Here is a 13,758-nt window from a genome sequence, read left to right as displayed (position 1 = left end):
ATACTCCTTGTATTTACATAAATACTTATGACACTGAAAAATTTTTGTGCTGTACAGTTTTTTACTTGTGCTTCTTCTGTCACTCGCTAATTTTCCACTTCCCATTCCTGCTCTGAATTTGTCCTCAGATGCCCACTCTCCCTGCCGATCTAGTTTATCCCCCCCAACAGCATTAGCAAATCACTCTGTAAGGATATCCATCCTGTCTGGTACAAGTGTAGATCATCCAGATTATACAGGTCCCACCGTCTCAAAAAATTTGACGCCTTTCTCCTGCACTAGCTTTCCAGCCACATGTTCAGTCACTCAGTTCTTCCATTTCTATGCTCTTCCACATGGGACTGAGAATAAGTCTGAGATTTCTTTTCAAGGTTCCACTTTTCAATCTCCTTCCTTGATCTCTTAAATCTGCTTTCAGGACCACATCCCTGCTGTCATTGGTACCAAAATGAACCATCATCTTTGGCTGATCACCCTCCCACAGAAGAATGTCCTGCAGCTGCTCCATGACATCCTTGACACTGGCACGAAGAAGGCAATATGCCATCCTGGAGTCATGTCTATTATCACAGAAAGACCTGTCAGTCCCTCTAACTCACAAATCCCTATCTCTCCTGTCCTTCTTTTCTTTTTCCTCCCCTCCTGTACAGCAGAGCTCTGACTGCACTCTTCTAGGAATCAGCACCCTCAGCAGTATCAAAAACAGAAAAAGGGATCTCCGAAGACACCTGCTTTACCTGCCTAGTTCCTTTGGACTGTCTGGTGTTCGTCCATTATTCTTCTGCCTCAAGGCTCCTTAGCTGCGGTCTGACTATCTTTCTGAATGTGCTATTCATGTAGTTCACAGCGTCGCAGAAGCACCACATTGACTCCAGCTATGACTTGAGCTCCAAAAACCCAGAACACCAGTTTCTGCAGCTGGTGACACTTCCTGCACATGTGGTCAGCTAGGACACTGGCACAATGCAATGCTTCCGACATATTACATGACAAGAATTTCAAACCAAGCTGCCTAGCCATGGCTTCAACATACTTCCCTTATGTTAACTTTATTTTGTTTTGATTTATTTATGCTATTTTGTTTTACCTTGCCTTGACTTCACTTTACTTCCCTCTTTCTTGTGTTTCTTACTTAAATCTAAGTAGTTATTTTGTTTAAAAATAATGCATTTCTCTCACTTTCAATGCTTAAAAATATTCACTTGCTTAGCTTTTCAACTCAGTTTCCTGAACACTGAGAAAGATAGAAAAAGAAAAGAGCAAAAAGGATCTCCCTCGCCTCATCACTGAACTCACTTACTCACCAAACCCACAGTAATTACACTCTGTACCAGCTGCATTCTGTGTCACTGCACTTAACCCTTCTAATTTGTGCTATTGAGATTCAGAGAGCAGTTGAGGTTAGGTCATTGAATATGTTCAAGGCTGAGTTCGACAGATGTTTTGATCTACAAAGGAGTCAAGGTGATAGGTGATTGGTGTAAACAGCAAAAACCCTCTTAATTAAGATATTACAGAGTAATACGGGAAAGTGGAGTTGAAGCGACAATCAGCCATGATCTTATTGAATGGTGAAGCAGGTTCAAAGGGCCTAAAGTCCTACTCCTGCTCCTATTTCTTAAGTTCTTACAAATTTCACATGGAGATGGTTAGATTCTCTTTTGTTGGAAATGATTATTATCTGGCATTTTGTACGATGCAAATGTTATTGCCTCTTGCCAGTCCAAGCCTGAATATTGTCCAGGTTTTGCTACTTACAGGCATGCACTGCTTCAGAATCTAGAAAGTTGCAAATGCCATTGAACATGATTGCAGAATTATTACAACACAGAAAGAGCCCATTCAACCTATTATGTTTATGCCAGTTCTCTGCAACTTAGTCTTATTATCCTGCATTTTAAAATCTTCAAATAATTATCTTATTCTCTTTTGAAAACCATGACTTAATCTGCCCCCATCACATTTTAAGGCACTTGCATTCCTAACCACCTGCTAAGAAAATAAAGTTCCTCCTGCTACCATGTTTCTTTTGTCAATCACTTTTAATCAATGATCTCTCATTCTCAATCATTTTGCCAATGGGAACAGTTCATTCCTGCCTGCCCTGTTCGCTCCCCTATTAATTATAAACACTTCTATGAGAGCTTCACTTAATTTTCTCTTCTCCAAAAAGAACAGACAGCTTAAACATTTACTCCTTCCATCACTGCGCACAGTGGAAGTAATATATATCATAACCAAGGTGCACTGCAGCAACTCACTAAGGTTCCTTTGACAGCATCTTTGAAACCCATGACCTTAATCACCTAGAAGGAAAAGGGCAGCATAAAAAATCAGCACCTGCAAGTTTCACTCCAAGTCACAAACCATCCTGACTTGCAGCTATAGCACTGTTTCTTCGCTGTCATTGGGTCAAAATCCTGCAATTCCCTTCCAAATACCAGTGTGAGTGTACCAACATCACATGATCTTCAGTAATTCAAGAAGGCAACTCACCACCATCTTCTCAAGGGCAATTCAGAATATATAACAAACACTGGTCTAACGACTGATGCCTAGAAAGAATAAAAATGTTCATCAGCATCTCCAACCTATCCATATGATGGAAGTTCCTCAACCTAAGAATCATTCTCATTAATTTTTTCTGCACCCTTTATAAAGCCTTCACATACTTCTTAAAATGTACTACCAGTGCTAGGCGCAATACTCCAGTTAAGGTTGAAGTAGCATTGTATATCATATAGTTTTACCATAACTTCCTTGCTTTTATATTCTCTGCCACTATCTGTAAAGCTCAGAATACTGTATGCACTATTAACCCATTTCTCAACTTGCCTTGCCACCTTTACTGATTTGTGTATATGTCCCAGGGCCCTCCACTCTTGCACACCCTTAGAAATTATACCCTTTATTTTATATCGCTTCTCCTCATTCTTCCTACTAAATTAACAACTTTACACTTCTAACACTATGCAATCATCATTGCAAATCCTCATCCCTGACCTTACGTTCGAGGGAGGTCATTGATGAGACATCTGAAGATAAATGGCCTAGAGTACTTTACTGAGGAACTCCTGCAGGCCCCTGGGGCTGTAATAGTTGCCTCCCAACAACCACAAAATACCTACATTTCCATTGACTTAAATGTTGTTAAGGCTCTTTGCTGCTACAGTCTGTCAAATGTTGCCTTGGTATCAAGGGTTATCACTCTCACCTCATCTTTGTAATTCAGGGGCATTGTCCATGTTTGAATTAATGACTGCAATGAGATCTGGAGTGAACTGACACTAGCAGAACCCAAACTGAGTTTCAATAAGTCAGTTAATGTTGAGTAACTTCTACTTCATAGGCATACAATATATTCCATCATTTTAGTTGTGGCTGAGAGTAGAATGAGTTGGCGATAATTGGCTGGATTGGAATCCGCCTGGTTTTGTTCACTGAACATGTCTGCAACTTTCTACATTGTCAGCTAAATGCCCGTGTTGTGGCTGCCCTGGAACAGTCTTAGCGGAGGCACAACTAGTTCTAGAGCGAAAGCGTTCAGTACTATGGCTGGGATGTTGTTAGTGTCCATTGTCATTGGTTTATCCAGTGTTTTATCCATTGGTTTATCTAGTTTTTTTTATTTGTGGGATTGGCATTGGCAGTCAACATTTATTGCCATTCCTTTTGCGCTTCAGAAGGTAGTGGCCTTCCTGACCTGCTACAGCAATGTGATGTTGATACACCCATAGTGCTTTTAGGGAGAGAGGTACAGGACTTTTATCCAGCAGCATTGAAGGAACAGCGATATATTCCCAAGTCAGGATGGTGAATGGCTTGGAGAGGAATTTCCCAGTTGTGGTGTTCCCATGCATCTGCTATCCATGCCCTAGGTGGTAATGGTCATAACTTAGAAGGTACTGTCTAAGGAACCTTGGTAAGTTCCTGCAATGTGTCTTGTAGATGTTACATACTGCTGCCACTGTACGTAGTTGGTGGAGGATGTGAATGTTCGTGAAGCAGTCAAGTGGACAGCTTTATCCTGGATGGTGTCAAACTTCTTGAGTGTTGTTGGAGCGGCCCATCCAGGCAAGTGGAAAATATTCTCTGTTTCTTGATATTATCTGGAGGAATTAAAATTCACAGAATCACAGAATTGTTAACGTGCAGAAAAGGTCCCACGTGGCCCATCGTGTCTGCACTCGCTCTCCAAACAAGCATAGTACTATCACTTAGTACTTCGTGCCATTCCCCTGCTTTTCCCATACCCCTTTACATTGATTACATTGAAATAGTCATCTAATGTCCTCTTTAATGCCTTGGTTAAACTTGTCTCCACCACACTTCGAAGCAACATATTCCAGACCCAAACTATTTGCTGTGTGAATTTTTTTTTCTCACATCACATATGTCTCTTTTACAAATCACTTTAACGTTTACTGTAGACTTGTTTCTGTAATGGTAGGGACCTCAAGAGGAGGCCAAGATAGATTATCACTCCACACCTCTGGCAGAAGATTGTTATACAAGCTTTAACACTGTCTTTTGAAATGATGTGCTGCGCTGCCCATCATTGAGGATGGAGATCTTTAGGGGGCTACTCTTCTTCCAGTTAGCTGTTTAATTCTTCACCATCATTCATGATTGGGTGTGGCTGGAATGCAGAACTGTGATCCGAGCTTTGGATCACTTAACTCCAACTTTAGCATGCTGCTGTCACTATTCAGCATGCATACAGTCCTTTATTTGGCTTCAGCAAATTGGCACTGCATTTTTAGATGTGCTGCTGATGCTCCAGGCATGGTCTCCCATGTTCCTCATTGAACTAGATTGGTCCCCTGACTTGATAGTCAGAGGAGAGTGAGGAACTTGCTGGGCCGTGAAGTTAAATTGTGAGTGGACATAATTCTGCTGTTGTGATGGCCAACACTCATTTGTTATTCACATCATGAATTGGCAGATGGTTTGCAATCTATCCCATTTAGCATGGCAGTGGCCAAACCTCATGAAAAAGGTTGGCCTCAATTCAATAATTATTTTTTTCTGCGGTGGTCATTCCTACCAATACCATGGCAAGTAGATTTATTTGGGTGCATTGTAGATTGGTGAGGGTGATGTCAAGATGATTTTTCCCTCTTGTTGGTGTTCTCACTATCTTCTGCAGTCTAGCATATATGTCCTTCAAGACTTGGTCAAATTGATCAATAGTACTGCTACTGAGCCATTCTCAGTGATGAACATTTCAGTCTCCCACACAGTCAATGTTTTGTGCCCTTGCCATTTTCAGTGCTTCTTTCAATTGGTGTTCAACATGGAGGACTACCGATTCAAAAGTTGAGGGTCTAGGCAGTGATTGGAAATCAGCAGGTTTCCTTGCCTTTGTTTGATCTTATACCATGTGACTTCATAAACCCGAAACATGAAAAAATATTTTCTAACCTCCTCTTTATATTCAGTTTATCCTCTACAATGTTCTTTTACCACAGAGGAATAGTGGTACTGCTGATAAGATGGGCATTAAAGGCACTAAAAAACTGGTGATATAGTTTGAATCAGTAGTGTTTACAACTATGATAACATGCTTGGATATTTCACATTGCCTATTACTATGCATCTGAGAACAATTTGCCAAGTTTAATATGCTTATAGTACAGAGTTTTCAGAAACGGATCAGTTGAAACTTTTTGATCAAATGAGAGGAAATTTGATCACATCTTTAAACCAAAGTCTCAGGACTCTCAGAGAAAAGAACAAAACAATGGTGGCCTGAGGGAGTGATAATGTCTTGCCAAAGGCGCCTGTTGTAAAACAAATCACTGAGCTGCTAAATCGGCTGTATCAATGCTCTATCAGTGTCTGTGTTCCAAACAAATCAGAAGACAAGAAGGCAAAGATTCGGGTCAATAAGCTTAGGCGATTTACACATACAACTCCTCGAGCAAGGTAGAAACAAAGTCATATCGGCTTTTTTCAGCTTTGTGCACCAAGCTTCTGTCAGTCCAAAGAGAACTCCAAATGTCAATATAATATGTTCTGTAGCTAAGATAATTTAAAGGAGCTCAAATTCATAATCCTCACAAAAAAGGTACCACTGGCTTTGGAGATTTTGATATTAAACGACACAAAGGCAGAGTGATCAAGGCACAGGCACTGAGTATTGATGCTTCTAGAGGGATTCACACATTGGCATGGGATCTATCATTACAGCTGCTTAAGAAAGACAGAATATTGACTGAAAAGGTTTGAAGGGCAGACAAAACCTGGTGCCTGATTAGAAAATGTATGACATGAGCCATCGAAAGCTATCAGATGAAGCACTTAGAGCAAGGAATTAAGGCAAACTAGAAAAAGTGTCACGAAGAAAAGCTTCATTACACTAACAAATGTAAAAAAAAATTCTTCACTGTTATCAGGTGATTTTTATTACTCATGCCAAGAAAATGAAGAGAGTAAATTAGATTCCAGCAACTATTAAGAGTCATAACCTTTTCAGTGTCACGACTGAAAAGAAATAACTCTTCAGGTATATGAACCCAGGAAATACTTGTCTTTAATAAAAGTATAATACCGCAGATGCTGGAAGTCTGAAACAAAATAAAAACGGAAAATGTGCAAAAACTCAGCAGGTCTGGCAACATTTGTGCAGAGAGAAATAGAGTTAATGTTTTGAATCCATACAACTGTTCTTTACTGAATTAGTCAGAGATCATGCAACATTGGCATAAATGCCCACTAAGTTCGAAGCAAAGGTACGACCCAAAAATAGGTATGTTTGACTATTAGCATATTGGCAATAGATAGGACACACCTCAGAAGTAATACTTTTGGATCAAGAATATATATTGCAGCTGTACCAGATGAATGCCTGAAACCGATGGCATGACAAACTTTTCCACAAGCATTATACTAGAGTTTATTCTTATCAATCTTTGCTTATTATCAATTGCACATCTTTCAGAAATACTTTACTCATTATTGTAAGGCAATAGGAAGTTGGAGGAGTTCGGAATAAGAGATGCAACGTGCAAACCACAATTCTAATTGACTGCACTGACACCTATTGCCTCTTATACCGTGGTTAATGGAACTCAGTCCTCCCAAAGAGAGGCACGACAACTAACTGACATAATGGAACCAATTTTACCATTGCGTTGCATCTGTTTTCGATGTGAAAACTTAGTAAAGTCGGGCGTGAGCAAGAAGCACGATCCGCGCCCGCCTTCGCGCCAGTTCCACCTTTACAAAGCCTGAAAATGGCCACAATCAGGACTGCACCCAAAACGTGTGCAATGGCCATTTAAATGCATTTGTATGCATCTGAATTGATGCATACAAATCTGATGCATCTGCATGCCCAACCTTACTGGCACTTCCGCCTATACCACTGCATTCGCCCATCCAGAATCGGCACGAAACAGACATGCTCCACAAAAGTCAAAGCTGACAACTCTCTGCTTGAGATCAGTGGTGGTGGGGGAGGTCAGTGAGGGGGAAGGGGGGGTCCGCTACCATTCTGCCTGAGATCAGTGAAGGGGGAAGGGGAGTCCACTGCCACTCTGTCTGAGATCAGTGAAGGAGGAAGGGGGATCCACTGCCACTCTGTCTGAGATTGGTGGGGGGAGATGGGGACAAGTCTGTGGTTGGTCTGGATGACGGGCAGGTGGGGAGAGATAAGGGGATCAGTAATGTTGTGGGAGTATGGCAATGTCTGTGGGGGACAGGGGAAGATGTTATCTGGCCTGGGAGGGATGTGGCAATGGGAGAGCATTCTTTCGTTCTTTTTCTGTGCGTGCGCAGTTGGAGGTGCCAATTGGAGCTGCAAGGTTTTGGGTGCGTTAAGCCCTGCCCACAGGCTCGCGCAGCGCGAGTCGGAATCGCTGATCTTTTTGAAGGCAGAGTGCGTATGGGGGCATGAGAACAGATCTAAAAGTCAGATCTGAAACACTCCCAGTTTCAATTCCGCCCAGCACTTAGAATCAAAGTGGTAAAATAGGGCCCAATGTAGTTGGACTTCAAGAACACTTAGATTTCAAAATCAGTTAGATTTGAAAATTAGCCAGATTTGAAATTTATTTGCTGTATGAACTTCCCAAAGATCTAGGAATGGCATGTAATGAAATAGTCTTCCATAACAAGGGAGTTCTGTAACAACTCAATCACCCAAGTGACCAGAAATAATATCCGTATGATAGAAAAATGTATTCAATCCAGTTACCTTTACCGCAGTAATATTCTGCTTCTTCACAGCTGAGATGTTCTGAGCCAAAGTCTGCTGAGAAGTTTTCATCAAGAGTGTAGTCTCCTCTGCTAATTATGTCATTTTCTTCAGACAGACATTCTTCCTCATCATCCTCAGCTGTGCCTTCGAATGGTCCTGCTAGTACAGAACGAGATGTCTCCATTATACAATTTGCATAGGTCACAGCTTCAATTACATTCTTATTATGAGTTTTCTGGGGCTTTTTTGTTGCAAAAAAACTCAATAATATAAGTTCACAACATTCAGTACATATAATGACATTACAAAGCAAATTTCAGCATTTCTACAGGTAGCATATGTAAGGCAGCCCTCAAGACCATTAGGAACTACCTTTAAAATCTGTGTTTTTTTGTGCCATGGATTGTATTTTTTTGCATCATAACAAGTTCTGAAACTGGTTAGGATGCCGATTGTTCTTTGGATTTATTTATTGTTCAGTTGCATGATCAAGCTACCATAGACACTATTTTCACAACACAATGTACAAGTGAAAAGCTGCAGCTTATTATTAAAAGTAGAGGTTACATATGATAACCTGAAAAGGAGGAAAGACAGTGAAAACGTCAAAGATGGTGTTGGATTGTAAATTAATCATGTATAAGTTAAAATGAAAATATTTCATTCCTGTACTTTCTGTTTACAGGTTTCTTGTAGAGTTACAACTTGATGCTTTATACACCAAGCCAATGACACCTGCAGTGTCTCAGCCATACTTGTCAGATGGATGGTGGCCATATACCTAAAGAACTTCTGTCCAGTGAACTGGCCATTAGGTCACAACCTCCTGGATATTTGAAAATGAAAGTTGTGGACATCGACACAGACAACTGAATGGCCTGCATTTCTATTCAGAAGAGCATTGCAAGAAGTAAAGAGAAATGGAAAACTCAGCTGGCTGACAAGTGGACTCAAAGGGAAAAAAAAGAGACCAGAGGTCCACAAATGTGCAGGGTAAATGAATTAGACATGCTAAATTGTTCCTTAGTGTCCCAAGATGTGTAGGCTAAGGTGATTAGCGGGGTATATATGCAGGGTTATGGGGACAGGGAAAAGGGGTGGGCCTGGGTAAGGTGCCCCTTCAGAAAGTTAGTGCAAACCTGATGATTCTACGAACCATGCACCTTCTTTGCCTATTGCTCCATTTACAGTAAATGCAGCAAAGCCAGATTATGGCTGGAATATTACCACCCACCACGGAATCAGAGTGGGTGAGGAGTGATCATTGGAAAGGTCAGTTGAATGTGGACAGGATTTTGTGGTTTCGAGATGAATGAGGCCATAAAAATCGAGTGTATTGTTTAATACAGGGTTGATCACCAAAGATCAAACCATCTAGTCACAAGACAGAAGGCTGCAATGACTCAAATGAGTATGGAATGTGTAAAATGTAACAAATATATCACTATTTTCAATATTTTGGAGGTTTATTGTGCTATTCTGTGAAGCAGGCTTGTGTGAGTTGTGTGTGTCTGTGTGTGTTAAACTCTGTTGATTACGTGATTGTCTGCAAGCTTTAGGGCATCAAAAAAGTGGAATGACATGTTTGAAGTAAATACGGTCACATTGAATTTTCTATACATAAGCAAGCATTAGCCAGAAATTTGAATTAGAAGATAAATATTGCTTTTAGTTGTTAAATTTCAATACGCAGTAAAAGGGTTTCCAAATTACAAAGGTTTCCTAAGCAAAGTTTCTACATTTCATTTGATTCAAAAGTGGAGGGAATAGGAAGAATATGATAGATTTTTATATTCTGGGAATGTTAAGTTTCAAAGAGGGGCTAAGAACAATGGAGTCAAAGTTGAAATAGAAGAAGTATTTAAGATGTTGATAACTTATGAGATATGGCAATGTGAGATTTCATATAGTGTCACTATGTGCTGGGAATAGAGCTATGAAGAGACAAAGTGAAATCAGCCACTCAGTTAAGCCAAAAAAGATTTGATGCTGTAAAAAGCAGCCTGCTGCTGATGTTTTGAAGTTCCACAACAATGTAGAGGAAAGGAGTCAGATATTATGTGGTATGTCTCACTAAAGTGATAGTAGCTTTGCCTTGGGAGTAGTATTGCTGGATATTTATAGTTTTACTTCTATAAGGGAATGAGAGTTTAACCAATTTATTTGTGAGTTTAGCCAAGTAGAATGTATTTCTGGGTGAATGTTCTGTAAGGCTAATTTTAACCATGTGAATGTAATCTTGTGTATTTAAGTTTTCCTTTCTTTTGATAATAAATGTTTTAATTTAGTGTTTAAAAACCCAAAAGTGTGACTGGAATTTGCGACTTCTGAATTCAGTAAACTAATCTTCATGTGGTCAAAACATAAAAAAAAAGAGTTGCAACACATAAGTCAAATTTCCCTTTGGAAGTTGGTTTGCATGGCAATTAACATCTGCTGGATCATAACAACTGCTATACGACTGAAGCAGCTGAGTTTTCAATTACTAATTATGAGATGTTTAATGTTAGATCAGCCCTGTGGTTCTACTTTGAATAATTTCTACAACATGTGCTCAATTGTCAGTGCTTAATGTGATATTTAAGTTACTATTTACATATAACTGAAAACACAACATCGCATTCACATTACCTATTGATAACACCCAGTTTTACCTCCCTCAACCTTTCTACTGCTGCCAGTTTGTAATGCTGCTCATTCCTATTCCTAAAATTCACTCCCTTAGCAAAGCTTTACATCAGATATATAACACAGAAACAGGCCATTTGGACAAATCAATCCAAATCAATACTTGTACTCCAGTCGAGCCCCCTCCTATTTTTTCTCATATAAATCTACCAGCACACCTTATCTATTTGGCTTATCATATAACTATTCTCTCCAACTGACCAATACTTCAATTGTGATAATATAATTTGATTATGTCAGGTTTGGGAACTCCTCCTCTTAGCCAGGATCCCATTGTTCAAGTGATTAGGTTTGATGGTTTGTCTCCACACAGTTGAGTATCTGGGTGTTGTTTAGAAAAGGAAATATGGTTCATTCACATTCACCTTGAATGTATTGCCTAAGATCTGGTTTTGCAGACATGCCCTCTACATCTCAATGAGTTGGAAAACACAATAATAAAAATTGGATAGCCAGCTTGGTTGTGAGTTTAACTCACTCTAGTTTGATTTATTTAAAAAACAAGTTCACTTTTCAAAAAAATCAATTCATGTTTTCAACCAGTAAGTTACAAATCATCATTTGGCACCAAGCGCATCCTCAGGGCATTGCGGATTAGCTTTTCAAAAAGTTTTTCCATCACCTATCATTGCTGAGTTTATCTTTACACCCTTATTTGAACATTAGCAATTTTTCTTTGAGACTGACTACAAATCTAAGGACAATTGGCAGCGTCCTTTTCCTTGGCAAAAACAGATGCAGAGTACTCATTTAATACCTCCGCCTTCATGCATCGATTCAATTTTTTAACCCTAATCAATACCATTCCTCCTCTTATCACCCTGTTACTATTTTTATGCCAATATAAGACCTTTGGGTTCAGCTTTGGGTTAGCTGCCAATCTCTTTTCATATTCCCTAATTGCCTCTCTTCTTTTTCACTGCCCCTCTGAACTTCCTATTGTCACCTTGGTTTTCACTTGCATTATCGAACATGTCATATATCTAAAACCCTTTTTTAGGGTTTTTTAATACTTCATCTCACTTTCTATTTCTTTCATAATCCATTGACAACTGACTATGGTTTCCCTAACTTCCTTTAATTATCCCAATTCATATTAGGATAATTAAAATTCCCCATGATCACTATTCTATACTTCCTGCATCCAACTGTAATTTCCCTGCAAATCATCTCTCGATATATTTCCAACTAGACGACAGCCCATAGAAAACGTAGGTCCTTCCAATATCTGCACAGAATCTATCATTATGCTCTCCAGTTGAAGATTTTCTCTTGATCCTCTGTCATTGCTTATATGCTGCAATTGATCAACTGTTCTCTACTTGGCACTTTTGTGTCATCTGTTAATGTGATATATTTTTATTGTATTCTGAATTCAGGTTACAAAAAAGATCATAGAAACCCTACATTGGAAAAGGAGGTCATTCAACCTGTCAAATTTACTCTCCAACTTTCCAACAGAGCATCTTACCCAGACCCACCACCCACCCGATTCCCGTAAGCTTGTGCATTTACCCAGCTAATCCCCCTAACCTACACAACTTTGGACACTAAGGAGAAATTTAGCATAACCAATCCACCTAACTTGCACATCTTTGGACTGTGGGAGGAAACTGCTGCCCCCATGTGCAATCTCCACACATGCAGTTACCCAAGACTGTAATCAAACCGAGGTCCCTGGGGCTGTGTTAACCACTGTGCCACCATTCCACCCTTCAGATTAGAAACAGTAGAAGACCCAGCACTGCAAACACAGATGAAAATAATGCAGTTCCAATTCCTGCACAATTCAATTGACATTCTGATCTATGTGGCTTCGCAATACAGCAGATGGCACTGTTACCTATCAGGGGCAGACGTGTTTTCACACTGAATTGGAAGTGAGAAAATACAATCATAAACCAAGAGAGCTGTAATCGAAACATAAAGAAGCGATTACATCAAACTTGTCTTCTTTGGTACTAAACTGATGGCACTAGTTCTAGAAAAATAAAACCTACATGATCATGGTTGCTTAAAAAAGTTTGGTAGAAAACTGATTTTAACTTACAATTGCCTGAAGCACCCATTAAATGCTTCTAGATTGTCCAAAATATGATTTGCAATGCTTTCAAAATGATAGCAAAGCTAGTCAAAACACTCATGAAGGAAAAGTCTTTGCCCAAAATTCCAGTGGCATGGAAATGTGAACAACAATCTCCCAGTATAGTAAAAGTCATTGAAAGGGATTGTGAAGAATGCCAACTTCAATGAACTTGCTAACATGATTTTGTGAAATCATTAGCACATCTAAAAAAAGGTTCTTGTAAATATTCCATAGCTATTCTTGCCTTATATCTGTCTCGCGCTGCCAAGAGTCTCTGTCTATTTTCAATGTATGTATCTTAAAATAGAAGTTTAATCTTAGCCTTGTCTCCACAAATGTGTCATCTTCATTTAGCTCCATTCCACCTTCCCACTTCCACGCTGATTAAGTCATGGTAGGAAAGCCTATGGATTGAGGAAACCGAGGCCCTTAAATGGAAAAGCAATGTCCAATTAAGGCTTGGTTCCCACTGGATTAAGTGGCAGGCAGACTTGTCGCCAAGCAAGGGGCACAATATGCAACTTTCTTTCTAAGGGATGATCCCATTTTCAAAAGCATTCAGTGCCTCATTAGGGGCCAGGCATTGGAAAGAGGTGGCTTGTTGAGAGTCACCACCCTGACTTTGCTGATGACTTCACCACATCGTCTACTCTGTTATCACCATCCCTCTGGTTACTTCCCGCCATTATTTACAGCTGGTTTGGTGCGATCCTGGGCTGTGGTAGGTGCATTTCCCACAGCAGCCACTGCGTTGCTAAGCTGAAGAGCTGCCAGACAGCTT

At 39.9% G+C, this 13,758-nt stretch overlaps 1 protein-coding gene across 2 annotated transcripts in view; it reads right to left on the bottom strand.

Annotated features, from left to right (window-relative positions):
* zfpm2a (zinc finger protein, FOG family member 2a) overlaps positions 1–13,758 on the bottom strand; it is an 808,884-nt gene that overhangs the window by 555,752 nt on the left and 239,374 nt on the right. The window contains exon 2 of one of the 2 annotated variants that reach the window (XM_080194830.1): positions 8,201–8,362. In XM_080194830.1, coding sequence (XP_080050956.1) covers positions 8,201–8,362 — 162 coding nt within the window. The remainder of the gene's footprint in view (positions 1–8,200; positions 8,363–13,758) is intronic. The other variant, XM_080194831.1, reaches the window with a different exon arrangement.

This window comes from Carcharhinus amblyrhynchos, chromosome 8 (assembly GCF_965287045.1).
Source record: "Carcharhinus amblyrhynchos chromosome 8, sCarAmb.v2.hapA, whole genome shotgun sequence".
Lineage (NCBI taxonomy): Eukaryota > Metazoa > Chordata > Chondrichthyes > Carcharhiniformes > Carcharhinidae > Carcharhinus > Carcharhinus amblyrhynchos.
The sequence above is the reverse complement of the archived record's forward strand: the minus strand, read 5'-3'. Positions and strand labels throughout refer to the sequence as shown.